At 44.5% G+C, this 16,222-nt stretch overlaps 1 protein-coding gene across 1 annotated transcript in view; it reads right to left on the reverse strand.

Moving 5' to 3' along the window:
* The window catches only part of LOC144935835 (stromal membrane-associated protein 1-like), a 144,443-nt gene extending 133,255 nt beyond the window's left edge, over positions 1-11,188 (reverse strand). Inside the window, exon 1 of the mRNA XM_078862628.1 lies at positions 10,898-11,188. Coding sequence (XP_078718754.1) covers positions 10,898-11,015 — 118 coding nt within the window. The 5' untranslated portion in view covers positions 11,016-11,188. The remainder of the gene's footprint in view (positions 1-10,897) is intronic.
* Between the last annotated feature and the right edge of the window lie 5,034 nt (positions 11,189-16,222).

Here is a 16,222-nt window from a genome sequence, read left to right on the forward strand (position 1 = left end):
GGAGACACGCTTTCAAAGTGCATGCAACGTAGGACCAATGCATAATGTGACAATAAAAAAAAGAGTAAAAAAATTGAATAAATGTACTTGGATAGTCTGGTGGTTAGCACTTGCTACTGAGCCACTTTGCATTTCTGTGGCATTCCTAAAGTGTGCTGTGTGCTGGGAAATAGATGTACGGCATACCAAATGACCCCATGACATCAGCCTCATAAGCACACCAATTTGTGCAACTCATTTTTCTGCATTGCATGGCCTTTCCATACCCATCATGGCACAGGATCTTCATATCGCAAGGTCACAGTTGTGTCAGGTGTGGCTGGTGGAAAACAGAACCCAAGTTAAACATTCCCAAAACCTCCGTGCATCTGCCATATATATAAAAAATGTGTATACCAGCACACTGCCCAAGGTCACACAGCCTCACGCTTTATATAAAGCTCCCGTAAATCCAACTGCATCTCGGCAAGAAATTGAGGCGGAACCCCAATAATAACGTACGAAGTGGCTCCATCACACAGGATTTGTAGATTGGTTCTTGCCAAAGGAAAATGATTCTGGGAATGAGAGCATGGACTGTGGGGGGCTAGCATTAATAGCAGAGAATCCATCTAGAAATGGGTGGTCTGTATTCAAGTGTCCACACGTCTGCACTTGGTGAACCCCGAGTTACGTTTGGGGCGGCAGGGTAGCGCAGTGATGGCACTTGTGATTTACAGTATAAATGAGATCTGTGCTTCAGGCCCCCGTATGATGTGGAGTATGCTCTTCCCCTGTTCTGCATGGGTTCACCGAGGAGTTCAATTTCCTTCAACAGCTTAAACTGTATTGGCAAAAACATCCCAGTGCAAAAGAAACCTAATAATTACTCATTTGGGACTATACATAGCAACACTGCCCCCATACTGGTGATAACTTGGCAGGACTTTAATGAAAAAGTCGAGAGTTAATGAGGCTTTCGTGGCTAAACAATGGTACAATGAAAAGTACAAATGTTTTATTTTTGCGATGTATACGTTTTACAATCACCGTCAATTAGTTGTGAATAATAAAGAACGGCATTGTCAGTTGGTGTCCAAGGACAAGTTATATTTAAAAAAACATCGTTTTCATCGTAACAATGACTAATGATAAAAAAACAGAGCTGGCTGATGTTTTATACGATGCTGCTAAGTTGAATTGTCATATATTTTTGTCAGCAGTTAAAACAAATCCTGAATAAAATATATTTTTAGATATCATTCAGCAGGAAGGGCCCAATGAGCTGCGAGGTTCTATTTCACGTGTATCCTGCAGTGAGTCTTAATTGATACAGTTTCGAGCAGGGGTGCTAGATACAAATGTTTAAACCTAAAAACAGTTAAATTGTTTAAACATTATGAAATAATAATAATAATAATAAACAAAAATGGAACATTGTATGTATGTAGTGTTGCGCTGTAATGTACTCAGAATGTAGGTGTGTTTATGCAAGAAAATCCTGCATGAAAGAAAGCAGAAGAGACAAACACTGGAAGCCACTGGAGCTGTGCACTGTTAAATCATCGAGATTGAAAACTCATTTCTTTAGAACTGCTTTTTGTGTTTAGTTTGTTGTCCTTCCCCGTGCATCCGATTAGCACGGTTGGCTTCGTACGGTGCGAAAGAAGTTCAACATCCGTACATACGGTATTGAGCAGAGACAGGGGGCTACAAAACGCACACGACCATTGGCTGTGTGGAAGCATGCACTGCAAGACACACGCTCGAGGTGGCGCTGGAGGCTGAATATGATTAAAAATAACAATGGGGTTTTAACCTTTCTGGCAATAAAACGGGTGTTAAGATGTTCGACCGCCAAAGATACCGTTTGCACGAAATCAAGTCTGCATTAACCACACGTACTTGTGGCAAAACATGCAAACAAACATGCTCTGATAATATATTCTTTGTCTTTGAAACTGATTGGCCTACACCTGAGAAGCCTTCTTTATGACCTTGTCTGAATATATTGGATGTTTTAACCATAATGCCAAATCTAAAATGTTTCAGATGTTACCAACATTTAAACTACAAATGTATAACACCGTGAACAGAGTTTGATAAAGATGTTACGTAAAAGATGACCTAAGATAAAATAAATGCAGCATATACAACTTGCGTCATCATCAATCAGTAGTAACTTGCGTCTGGCTGGATCATAGCGGTCCCCCGTGGGATGCCTCCAGGTGACCCTATCCCTGAGCTGGCTGCCACGCTGAGCACAATCCAAGGCCGTGGTGTTTGACTTCAGCCTCAGCAGTGCGCTTCCATGTCAAACTAGCTCTGCTCCGAAGTTGCCTCCAGTCCCGTGGAAGGCCATGTGGATGACGGTGCAACGCTCTCTGGTGCTCAATAAATTATTAAGAAAAAAAGTGTCGCGAGATATTTATTTTTTATGAACATAAAAAGTAATAGTTATCTATGGACTCTTAAGGGCATAGAATGTTGCTCATCTACACTGGGTGCCTGGAGCCAATCATGGAAATTGCACGTTCCTATTGAAAGGGCCAGTATATCTGTAGATGATAACTGTTGATACTCCACCAAGGTATTAGCCATTTTACTGTAGATAAAGGGATGATTGGCTGGGTTGACCTGAGGCCAGTTTTTTTACTCACGACCATCCAGCTATGATAAAGCCCCGCTTGCTCAATTTTAATGGCCTCATTTGAAACACATTTAGGAACAATTTTCAAATGTACATTCCATTCTGTTAGCTATGAAGCAATGGCTATTCTAGGATATGGCATTTTCTGGATGTATTGGGGTAGGAGGGGGGGGTTGGTGTGGGGGGGATTCATTCAGACAATAGATTCACAATCAACATGAGAGGTGGAAACTTGCTTGGTCTTGCCATGTACTACGAAGCAATAATCATCAGCTGAGGTCATAGACTCGTGATGAATAAATGAAATAACCGTAAATCTCGATTGAGCGCATCAGCAGGAGTGCGTGCTAACAGCGTGAAGCGAGCAACACTTGCTGGGGAATAAAGTGAAGGTGTCACCCGTATGACAAATGGACAGTACAGGAGTAACATTCCCTGGTGAGACAGACCCTCTTAACTGTACGGTATTGGTCAGCGCTCACTCGGTGCAACCCTACAAAAAACACAAGGTGGTTATGTTGTTGTTCTGGATACGCTGGTTTACCTGAAGAGCCTCAAAAGGTGCCTCTGGTTTGAGTATTGTCAACACAGGACACATTTACGGACAACATTGACACCACTTTCCCTTGTCTCGCCTGAAAACCTATCCCACTGCAGAATGGAAATGAGTGAACTTCATGGTATTGCTCATTTGAGCAGGAATATACTTCAACAACGACAAGACTGCACAGGAAGAGAACCACCCGACACGGCCAATCAGTAAAAAATGTGTCACGTGTTGTGGATTCACTCTTCAACACACCGGTGGGCTAAAGTAGTGTCTTTTGTCAACGTGACACTTTTTTACTGATTGGCAGTGTTGGGTGGTGGAGGGTTGCGATACATTTATAAATAACCCGATCTAACCCAAAAACCTTTATTATGAACTAGCTTTACTACCCGGCTTCGCCCGGGACTTGGATTGTTGTCTTGGATTATTACACGGCCTACGGAGGGTGGGGGGGGGTGCGTGACGTCAGCAGGCACACTGTGTGACGCTGCCGCATGCGGGTGACGTCACTGCTCACTTGCCGTGCAAAATATATCCATTATTGCGCCCCCCCCCCCCCCCAAATACAAAAGTCTATTTTTATACGTTTTGCATTGTGTATAGTCTGGAAGCTACCTACATGCCAAATTTCAAGTTTGTTGCATTTCGGGAAGTATGCTAAACATTTCAAACAGACACACATATTCACAAATTTCCCTTTTATATAGATATATTGATCGCGAAAGCCTACGTGTTAGGAAGATAATTAATATAAACATGTTAAGGGTGACTATTTAAAAAACCTAGGGAGTGTGGGTGCACATTATTATAATACTCTAACCTTTTTGGGGTGTTTTAGACCAGCCTTACGTATGCCTGTGCAATTCATTTTGCGTGACAGCTCTTGTATATTCGCTGCCAACATCAGTAAATTGAGGATAAGCTGTTGCCCACATTCGTATCACGATCGGCATCGATGTGCTGCTGGCTGTGGAAGCGCCTTACGAGTTGTGAGCCACCTCCTGGGAATGGCGCATCATACACCGCACGCTGACAGGTGACAAAACGGGCACAGAACGTCAACGCGGCTCACCAATGCAACGGGACGTCACGAGCGTGCTCACAGCGATTCGGGCGGCACTGGTTATCCAGTCAACGCCGCCTCCCTTTTTCCGTTGAAACACAGGGTGATATACACACATGCACTTGCGCACGCACAAGCAGACGCAAATACACCGCTGCCCCCAATCCTCCACTTGCCAGCAGTGCACCCAGGACGCCATCTCAATGTCATGCAGGAGACTGTGTGCAATTTAAAACCAATGACTGAGCGTTACATAAACAGGTAATTCCATTCCTATTTCCACTGAGCGATGGGCCCAGCACCAGATGAATGTTGTTGCAGGTCAAGAGCATCTTTTAATTCGCAAGAGAATGCACCATTCATACAAATTCTGAGACCGCTAAATAGCTTATTACAATCATTGTGTCTGGCTCACACAGAATCCAATTAAGATTCCTCTGCTAGCAGCAAAAACAACACCTGTTTTGCGCTTTACACAATCTGGCAGGCTCATTTATTGCCCGGAAATTGCTATTACCTATTCAGACAGAGCAAGGAACTTGATTCGACCTTCCCAAGATGAATGCAGCTTAATATATTTAGTGCCATCTGCAGAGATTAAAATCAAACAATGTGTGTCAGCGAGGGGCTCAATTCTGTCAGCGTGTTTAATGTTAACATGTTTAAAATGTATTTTACAGTTTTGCCATCTTACATTTTCCAAAAGAACCTGTCTCAACTCAAGATAGATTTTAATCTCTGCACAATTATTTTCTTCATTATAAAAATAAAAATTATGCAAGACTCATTAAATTTCAAATTAAAATTCCGTTCCCACTTCTATGCCTTATAACAGCTTACAATTACCCACAAGTCACTGTAACATCTTTATTTCTGGCATGCTACTGTTTTAGAATGTATGTCTGTTTAGCTTCATCCGATTAACCATGAGTTGTAATGTTAAGAGTAAAGTTTTTTTTTATGAAACTGTCAAATTATATGGTTGACAAAATAATACCTGTTTAATTATATGACCATGCGATAGATAACTTTAAGGACACAAGCTCATTATTGCATTATATAATTTATAGGGCACTTACATCATATTTTGACTGCCAGTGTTCAGTTTTTTGTAAATCGCAGTGGAAATAAAGTTGAACTCTAGATCTTTTTCAACTTGGAGAGCAAAAAGTGTCTCATATATACACACACAGATCATGTAACATTCGTATTGCGACTAGTCGACGGCATGCAATGATCAGTCCACTTCATCCTCTCAAGGGGATAGCCCTCAAGCAATCCACACCATCCCTGCACTCCTTATGGGTTCCCATGTGAGGGGGGGGGGGCAGTCAGTGCCGAGGCCCATGCCGAAGTGGGACCGGGCAGCTTCAGCATCAGCAGGGTAAGGAGAGGAGGATCAGCAGAGCAGGTGGGGCCTTCGAGAGAGGGAGAAGCTTCTCTCCTAGAGTTAGGGTGGACGGGTGAGTCTCTCTCGATGGACGATGGCTGGGAGAATGAGCTGTTGCAGCGAGAGGAGGGGTACGCGACTTTATAATCACCTGACAAAGAGCATCATTAGTGTCCTGGTGTTAGATTTGGAGCAACAATTGTGGGCTTTGCTGCAGAGGAGAGGGGCTGGAGGGCTCTTAGGCCTCTCGTGGGGGCAGGGTGGGGGTTGAAGAGGTGTACAGAAAATAAGTAGCCGATGAAGAGGGGCAGAGCAAAGAAGGCTCACAAGAGGATAGAGAAGTGACGTTAGTCTGGTTCGTACTTCTTCATCCTCTCCCTCTCCAATTCATTGTCCTATTTGACCTGGGTCAAGGAGTGCAATGTGGAGGCATACAAGAAGGGTTCCTGTGCTGGAGGCATGCGAGGCTCATCAACAAAAACAATGGTGGCTTCCTGGGCCAGCAGAGTCGGGGTGTCAGGGCAGCAGCTTGGAGCTCCCCTATGATGTGTGTGAAGTAGAACAGGCTGTGGATGGTGGCGTGCAGGGAAGCTGGCTTTGGACGGGGCCATGCTTGGGAGTTCAGGGATGGGGCTGCGTTTGGTTTCTTCTCCCTCTTCCTGTTTAATGTTCTGACATGGGTTCAAGAGCAAAGCAAGATTCCAATGGTAACTGAAAGGTAAACAAGGCTTTGCATTAACCCTGGATTCCTGCAGTGGTCGTGAAGAGTCCCAATCCTACCCACCCCCTTCGCGTTCAGGGTCGAGGGAAGAGGGTTCATGCTGATGTTGGTTGTTGCTCCTTGTGCTGTTGGACCAAGTGTGGGATTGTGTGTGCCGGAATAGATCACGTCAAGCTTATTTTCTGCTTAGGCCTTGTTTCATTACTGATGTCCACGTGGGTGGACGCGACGTGGGGCATCTGTTGTGTAAGTGTGCAATGCCCCCAGTGCGCGCGAGTGTGTATTTCGTTGCAGGACTTGTGGTGGCAAGCAAGAGATTAGGAACTTGTCGACGGCAACTTCAGGAAACCAGGCTTGATGTGCCAAAAATGTAGTTTAATCCCCAAATAACTAATTTCCTATGAGCTGAATGGGCGTTTGTGTAGTTACCAAGTGAAACTAATTAAATGGTAGCACTTTTTTTTCTTGAGCTTTGACATGTCTGCAGTCTCAGGTGCATACTGGCTTGCTTTCGTGAACAGTGACTTCATTGCCAACAGGCATGCAAGAATGACTGCAGGCACGACTACCACCTAAAAAAACAATGTAGCTTTCATTTTCTTTCTCTCCATGAGAGAAGTACTATGTGACAATGATAAACAGTACACAGGGCCAGGAAACGTTTACATCACAGTGAACAGCCATAGACATTTTCGAATGTAAAAGGACAGTTCAAGATAAGTTAGAACAGACACTTTGACATTGTTTCACTGAGAAACTAATTTGTGGGCATCATTACATTGGTTACGTAAAAACATCTTTCATATTTTGACAATTGTAAATGAATCTGTATGCAGTAAAAATCATGATTTTGTTCTTAGGGGCAATGGAAATACAACATCTTGCCGTTCGAGAAAGTTATTTCCTGCGACAAAAAGCAAATGTCATATTGCCTGTGATACATACTTTGATTCCCTTTGTCTCTCACTAGCTCTCATATAGTTTGTCACGCTCTGCAAAGCTTCTCTATTATGTTCTATTTGCCTAATATATATTTTGTGCAGTATCTGCATCTCTTACTCCATACAATTTCTCTTTCTGCTTCTCTCACTCCATACATCTCCAATAAAGTGTCTGCTTCTCTCACTCCTTGTCTCCATACCATCACTCTTTGCTTCTCTCACTCCATACATCTCTCATTCTGTGGCGGTCTTGAACTATCTTCACGTGTCTCAGCGCTCGTTACCGGGGCATCATAGTAACCACGTCACCAAGGAAGTATCGTTATAGACCGCAGGGACCAAGTCGATTCAAGAGGAGAAAGACACAAGTGCAGGGATATCTGCAGTGGAAGAGGTGGAGACGCAACACTGGAAATGCGTAGCTATAAGTGGGGACACGGCACATTGCTATGTTTCACCGATGCTCAACTCATGTGCAACACAAGCCGTCACAATGGAACAAACATTGTGGTTTGGAAAACCCACAAATGCAATAAAGCAGCAGAAAACGTACAGGAAAGGTATGGTATGGTATGAATATAATTTTATTCACAATAAATGCGGGAATATCTTAGGGAGGTGTTTGTAATGGAAAAATAAATAACACTGTCAATATGTTTTCAGATGTAAAAAGATAAGACGAGACAGAAAAATGCAAGAAACAGGAATGTGACAACGAGATCTCAGTGCATAGAACTGACCAATGAGCATGAGCATTTGGAAAACAATGCTCTATTACAGAGATATATCACTGAATCACGCCTCTTGGGTAATATGAATGTTATTTAGCCAATGAGTGTCAAGATTTTTACATCTTTACTGCATTGGAGTATTTGACTAATACAGTTTTAAGGAGCACTTTGTGTGTTGAAGGAGAACTTGCTGCCATCTCCTGGCTACCTTGCAGCCCAGCAGATTTGGAAGTTTCGCAAACCTGCGTGATCCACCAGCCTTGCCTGTAAAGTGCTGAATTGCAGGCAAGTGCCACAAAATCATGGCGACGTAGTGCACATTCCAACCCTCTTCATCAAACACCAACATACACTGTCACGAAATGTACTGTAATACTGCATTTCTCTTCATGCAAATCGATCTTTAAAAAAAACAGTGCAGTTGCCCTTGAATATCTGGTCTTTACCAGGTCAGAATGTGATTTTGTATGAAAATGTATATGCTCAGAGTACAAGCTAAAGCAAAAAAGTTGTCTCCTCTGAATTCACTAAAATCCAATACAGCAAACTACCAGTCTATCTGAAACTTGGGGACCTGGAATTCACATTTATCTGGACTTGGGCTGACCAATAAAAAAATATATGGCCAATGTGCAATGTCCGTGTAGAGTAGTTAAGCGCACATTGTCCACTCAGTTTTGTGCCTGATCACCGCAACTGCATCGCCTCAGTGGTAAGTACGGTACTTAACTACCTACGTGACTTTACCAAAAGAACCAAAGAGAACAGATACTACATAAGAGTGCATTACTTTTCGGTTTCTAGTCTGTATTTTATCTGCTGAAGTTTTTCGTCCTTACCGGAGAGTAAATTGATTAAACATACATTTGTATTAATTTTACTTTGTTTCGAGGGCTTTAGTTTCACTTGTAGCATGTTTACATGTAAAATAAGAATTGCAGGTTTTATTTTTGTTTCATTCGCAGGTAGCTGAGAATGTAAGCTATTTGGACCAGGTCTCCTCTCTATTAGTCCAGCTATCTGGGGTTTTAATATACAGCATATTTAAATTGTACATGCTTGTGTACACTTTATGGGGGGCAAGTTAACTCTTGTTGTAACTTTCTGACCCACCCCTGCTGGACAGGTGTAAAAAAGAGCTTTATCACTCATTAGATTCCTCCAGTATAAATAAAGATTGTGATTATGATTGATTAACATTTTTTTATTTAAACTTAAGTTCAACTGTATGAGGTTTTACTTACAAATTCATGATCAATTCCTAAGTGGCTAGACCGTCAATATCTTAACTTGGATATTTTAGTACTAATTATATTTGCATTATCTGGTCACGCATTCCTTTGAAGTAACATGTAATTAAAACATTAAAAAACGTATGATGTGGATTATAACTGGACTTTGAACTCACAAACCATCATATATGGCCCTCAACAATCTTGGCATACAAAGAACACAACACACAATGGGCAGTGCTCATCTCTGTTGAAAGCCATGAGCCAGTGGTGGAAATTCAGTCCCTACAGGAGCCAGTCTGCCGTACCATATGCTCCCAACTTCATCCTATGAACAAGAAACTGTATCTCCACTTTACATTATCTTGAGAAGATGTCACATATATTCTGTAAATAAATAGAAAACAATACATGACACTCATTGCCAGCCAGAGTGGAATGAATGATGAATGGTATGAGTTGACCTTGACTGGGATTTGAACTCATGCGTTACAATTTCAAGTTCAGCACTCTAATCAGTGCCACGAACTCGGATCAAGACACGTGAACCCAAAACAAATCAACTAATGGAAAATAAACCGCGATAATTTAGACCCTGACAGATGACTCATTGCAAATAACCCAGTCAACACATGAGCCAACGACACATGAACCCATAACATTAACCATGGCAAATAAACTTGGGGTAAATTAAACACGGTATATCAACTGATCACGCATGAAGCTAAAGCACAATAATCAATCGTAAATGAAACAATGGTGATTAAAAAAACCCATTACAGATGAACCCATTAACACATGAACCAATAATGAGCCCATGACAAATTATTCCATGACACAAACACGATGCATGAACCCATGGTGAATTAATGCATGACACACGAACACATGTCACACTAACTTAATGTAAATTAACCAATGACTTATGAACACGTGATAGATTAAAACATGACAAACCCATAGTAAATTAAACTGACACATTGACCCCATGATCAACTAACCAATGCCACATGAACCCGTCACACGTGAACCCATACATGATCAACTAGCCCATGGTAAATGAACCCAAACCACAAACTCATGACACATGAACCCATAGTACATTAACCCAAAGCCACATCAAGCAATGGCACGTAAAGCCATGACACATGAACCCATAGTAATTTAATCCAAGCCGGTTGTTAATGTCAATGAACCCACCGGCGCAAAACGAACGTAAGTGGTGCCTCTAATCTAGCCTGCACACCTTTGACAGGGGCCTCATGAGTGGTGTGTATGCTGTGTGTATGGTTTGTGTTTGTGTTGCGTATATGGACAGTGTGCGTGTGGTGTGTGTGGTGTGTATGGCGTGCGTGTGGTGTGTGTATGGTGTGCGTGTGGTGTGTGTATGATGGTGTGTGTATGATGGTGTGTGTATGGTGTGTGTGTATGGTGTGCGTGTGGTGTATGTGGTGTGTATGGTGTGTGTGGTTTGTATGGTGTGTATGGTGTGTGTGTGGTGTGCGTGTAGGGTGTATGCTGTGTGTGTGGTGTATGTATGGTTTGTGTTTGTGTGACGTATATGGACAGTGTGTGTGTGGTGTGTGTATATGGTGTGTATGCTGTGTGTGTGCTGTGTGTGTGGTGCGTGTCGGCCTCGCCTTTGGCCTCGCAGTCGGCACAGTACTTGTTGTCCTCCTCCCGCAGCAGGGCCGCCAGGATGGCCTGGTGCTGCTCGTTCAGCTTCTGAGCCTTCTCCCTCTCCGAGCGAGTCGTCATCGCCGCCGTGTCCACCGCACAAACGTTGCAAGTTTGCTGCAACGTTGTCTATTGACAGAGACCGCGTACAATAATTGTCGTTTAAATGAATGGGAAGCCCACAACAACCACCTACCTCTCGCACACAGGGCGATAGAGACGCAAGTGACCGAGACGGCCGCCGGAAATTAGAAAGTAACGTCACGCCTCCAAACGCACGACGAACGCTATCGAGAAATGACGTCATCGAAAAGGATTTGTGTTCGGGGTTGTGACGTCATGATCGTCGTCACGATCCCGCACGAGGGCACTTCGCCCGTGATGTTTGTCCGCTTTCCTCGCTGTCTTGTTTGGAGTGCCAATAAGCTCAAGTAGTGCCACATCAAGTTCAAGTACATTTATTAGGTATAGCCCTGTGAGCCATTCGGCTCTTGAATCGGGTGCAACCGCAACAAACAAAAACTTGAACAAGAAAACATCTTAAAGTGACTAAGTGCAAACGGAAAATCCAAGAAAAGGCAGCAAAATATTGCAGAAAAAACACCGTACACCAACGCTGTGCAAAAATCCCAGTGGGATGCAAGTCAAACAACAACAACAACCACAAGACAACTTAGGTTAAGGCCATCAGTCTAAGTCTGTACTACAACAAACAAACATGGCCAAACCAAAACACTTTTCGAAAATCAACAAAATAAAGCCATAAAAGCAATGAAACAGTGATCATAGGAACTGACCGAATTTTCACAATAAACGACGTCAACAACATGTACTACCAAACTCTGCAGCCATAGCTGGCTGCACATGTTCCCTGTAACTTTGCACTACTGTCGTGTTTTTTTGTTCGTGGTTGTTACGTTCTTACCCACGCCCTATTGAACATGTGAAAAAAAACCTTTATAGGGGCCGTCCATAAATGACGTCACGCATCTAGGAGGGGGGGGGGTCAGACATTTGTGACGATGTGTAACGAGGGGGGTGGGTTGAGAAATGTGACGTCACATCAAAATGCGCAACTTTAAGTAAATATAGACAACACGTTCTACTTAATTAAATAGACTTTTTAATAAATGTTTTCTCCTACAACATCAGAGTGTAGCGCCACATTAAATACGCACTACATTGACAATAGTTTAAAGCGATTTGAAGCATGTTTTATTTGGGGGGGGCAGAGCTTTGTGACGTCATATTTGAGGGGGGGTCTGACTTTTTGTGACGTCGTGTGACGAAGGGGGGAGGGTCAAAAATCGTCCAAAATTGCGTGACGTCATTTATGGACAGCCCCATAGTTCATCGGATTCCTCCAGTATAAATACATATTCTAATTCTTATGTTGTCGTCAAGCTATTCTCTGTTAGGTCATTCGCCATTTCCGGTTCCTTTCGGTGTTTTTTTTCCGAACAATAATACACTTTTAATTTTCCCATTGTAGTCCAGCCTACATGTGTTAAAATAGTTGAAAGTTTCCTTCTCATCACCATACCTGTCAACCCCTTATCAGTGCCTACCTTATTAGACTAATTCATACCTTATTGGTCACCCCGTGCCTCGAAAAAATCTCAACGTTCATCATACAAAGTCCCATCACAAAAAAGAAATACAAACAAATAGACATGTTTTACCCATATTGAAACGGCTGTACGCTGTATGGACCTTAAAACTCAATTTCCATGTACAAGAATACGGGGTAAACCCTATGGGTTGCCAGCTATGCATCACTGCCTGCAAGCATCATCAGCGTCGTCTTCTTCGATGCGCAACCCTTTTTCTTCTCCGTACCTCACTCTGGGGTCCAACTTCAAACTCATTACCTGCATTCCTGAATATAGCCGCAGCTCTCAAAATTATTTTTTAAGAACAAAACAATGCAAGTACACAACACAGGGATATGAAAGTGAGGTTGACATCAGCACGACACACCTTGCGGATTTTTAGTGCAATGGAAACCTGTCCAAATCGCATGTTTAAATAGTCTGTTGAATAAATTCTACAACTCTGTTGTCTTCCTAAGCTCTGATACCCATGAAGAACAAGAAGAAAAAGGAGAGGGCAGGAGTGCCTAAATGCCCTTATGAAAGCTCTTAAGAATCAATGCACACTGGAGGAGAGTTAGTGAAGCGGTTGCATGTTTGATGGAAAGCTTCCTCCCTGCCTCTTAGTTCTGCACTTAAGATGCTCAAGAGCTTTGCCATAACATTGAACATTTGGAATAATGTATTTGCATCCCTGCAAAGGTCTCAAGGTTTCAACCTCAACAGGGACTTTTCTGGTGAAGGTGATCCCTCTGTGATTTTAAAGAAAACAAGTTTGGAGGTAGCGTTTTATAATCCTGTAGTCGCTGTGTGTGCTTTTGTGAGTACTAGCGGTGTCAATGTGGAACATTAGGAATGGACCACTCTTTTAATTATTTCCTCGTGCAGCAATGGAGTAAAGTGCGGTTTTGTGAAGGTCCATATGTGCTGTGCAGGGCATCAATGCGCATGTGTACACCAGCATGCGATACTGAGTTGGGCCTGTAGGTGACTGGCAGGGATATTGAGTAACCTCACCTGTACACCAGTCACGTGGTTAATAGGAACTCGGTTGGAAACTGTGTGTGATAGACGTGCTGTTGCATTTTACAGGTGTAGTGACTGACTCAGAGACACTAAGAGTAGAAGCACTCTGTTTATTAACAGCCTTAACAGTTCACAATTTAGTAACTACGGTTGCCAGTCAGGGCAGCTGGCAGACTGCCTGACTGACGACGCCGAGATGGTGAAGACGGTGACGATGACGAAGCCTCCAGCAGCACGACGGGATCCCACTCCAAATGACAGCCCTGAACTCTCGCTCAAGGCCCCCTTTTATCGTCTCAGCGTAGCCTTGCTCCGCCCCGGCCACGCCCCCTCTCTAGAACCTACTCGCGGGTTCCCGGGCTTCTCCCACGTGCCCCTTCTGTAACCTTTCCCCTACATCCCTCTCTCTGGTTTATCACGTGACCTGCTGTCAGTCAGGGCTGCTGTAACTGCAGGTCCCCTTCCCTGCCAGCAACAAGCGCTATGCTGCGAAGTGACCGATTCTATGTCACTACACAGGTAAAGGACCCAAATATTGTTTTTGATAGTTATAGTCTTCAAGCTTGGCTTTGAATTGGTAGTTTGTGATATGTTCAATAGGAGGGGGTTTAGCACTCTACACGATAAAGGATAACATACTGTAGTTAATACTGGTAATTCTCTAACCCTAATACTGTTTATTCTATAACCATGCCCATGCACACAGAGTATGACTACTTGCAATGCTTTTAATAATAGAACACATGTACAGAAGTTGTACAATGGTGACAAGTACAATACATATACAGTACAATAATCGGTGTAAGATATTAATTTAAGTGCATGGTATAGATATACATACAGCTTCGGATTAAAGTAATATTCGAATAGTGAAATGTAAAGTTTATGATTAAAGACAAAGATGGTTTTTCAGTAGTAGAATGGGTTTAAGGGAAACTGTTATTGAGTAACCTGACCTGTACACCAGTCACGTGGTTAATTGTGACTCGGTTGGAAACTGCTGTGTGATATAAGCATGCTGTTGCACTTTACAGATTACCACAATAAATGTGTTTGCCCTCGATTTGGAGCACCTGCCCACGTCCTTCATTTCGAGTGCGCAACATCAAGATCGGCCTCTGTGGAGGAGGAGGCTCATGAAGGATGCTGTGTGGGGCCCGACATCCAGCCCATCGTGGGGCGCAACATCCGCCCGTTCCTCCCCCTCCTCCACCACGTCGGGCTGCTCTTGCCTGTCACCCGCCCATAAAGTAACTCGGTCCCCTTTGTTAGCGCCGTCCCTAAGGGACATGCTCTATTGTTGGCCGGGGCCGCATGGAGTTAAAACACACGCCCGCGCACACAGCAGCTGCCGCTAGCAAAAGGGCGTGAAACGCGCTGCCACCTGCACAATGACTGTCCACGCACCCACCGCAGCTGGTTAAAAATGGCGGGCAAGCACATGGTCACTCGTACGGCGACTTAGCAAGTCTGCGTGGCAGCCGATGCAAAATGGCTGCCGATGCAAAATGTCCACCTGACGCTCAACCACCCACACAATTAACTCCCTCACGTACACATGGTGATCACCACCACGCGTTCACCCTCCCTGCACGGTCACCCACCGCCACAAAGGACTTACACGTAGTTGCTCCACACGGAAAGCGCAAACACCACGCCACATGCAATCCGTGCTAACACAGGGCTATAAAAACCAGTAATCTCACTGGTGTTACTCGGCAGTGTAAAGCAGTGGGTCTATGCTCTAACTCTGCCAACCGAATCAACATACCCAGTGCTCTCTACATATCTCACAACTGCAACCGTTGGCATCTCAAGGACACTGTCAGTCGAGGAAAGAAGGGGCTCGCGACTTCTCCCGGGCACCATCGAGGATGAGTTCCCCCTTTACCGCCCCCAGGGCCCTCTCTATATTCGACCCCGAGGACCGGGTCACGTGATTGCGCGCGGCCAATCGCACGCTCCCCAGGGGCTTAAGTCGCCCCTCCCTCTGATGCTACTAGTGCCTGCCCCCTTGCCCTGCCTTCTTTACCCCACCGAATGTTAATTTATCGCAGCTAACCTGGGAGGGTTTACATTGTTATGCCAAAAACTAATTCAGGGGTGCTGCGATGTAAGGACACTATATGTGTGTGAGGTGTGTGTATTCAGTATGGGGGTTGGGGGGGGAGGGGGTCGCGGTGTCTGTAGAGTGGCCTCGAGGCTGCGGCACCACATAGCCCCCTGAGGTGCCCGTCCCCATCCCAGGCTGACTGTAGCACCTCCCCTGGGTCGCTCCAATCAGGTAGCGTCACAGAGTCTGCGAGATCTGCCCAGTTCTTGTTGCTGGTCTAGCGGGTGGCAGCTCAGCTTCATGAGGCCCCGGCGGTGGTCTCTGCCTCCATTCCAGAGAATCCTCCTACCCTCCAATGTCACCTGTCTGGGGAACAAACTCAGGTATGGAGGGGTTTAGGTGCCGCCGTGCCCACCTCTTTGCTGGGCCTAGGCCCGCTGGGGGCTTGGGCCTAGCGGGGCCCATGTATTGAGTGAAGCCGTCAGGTATGAGGGGCATGGGGGGTTCGGGGTTTTGGGGCACCCGAGAGGCGGGCGCCTCCCTGGCAGGGATCGCCTTCTAGGTTTTCAATCGGCGGATGTTTACCACCGTTTGTCGACCCCTCTCCCCACCTTGGA

This window comes from Lampetra fluviatilis, chromosome 14, assembly GCF_964198595.1.
Source record: "Lampetra fluviatilis chromosome 14, kcLamFluv1.1, whole genome shotgun sequence".
NCBI lineage: Eukaryota > Metazoa > Chordata > Hyperoartia > Petromyzontiformes > Petromyzontidae > Lampetra > Lampetra fluviatilis.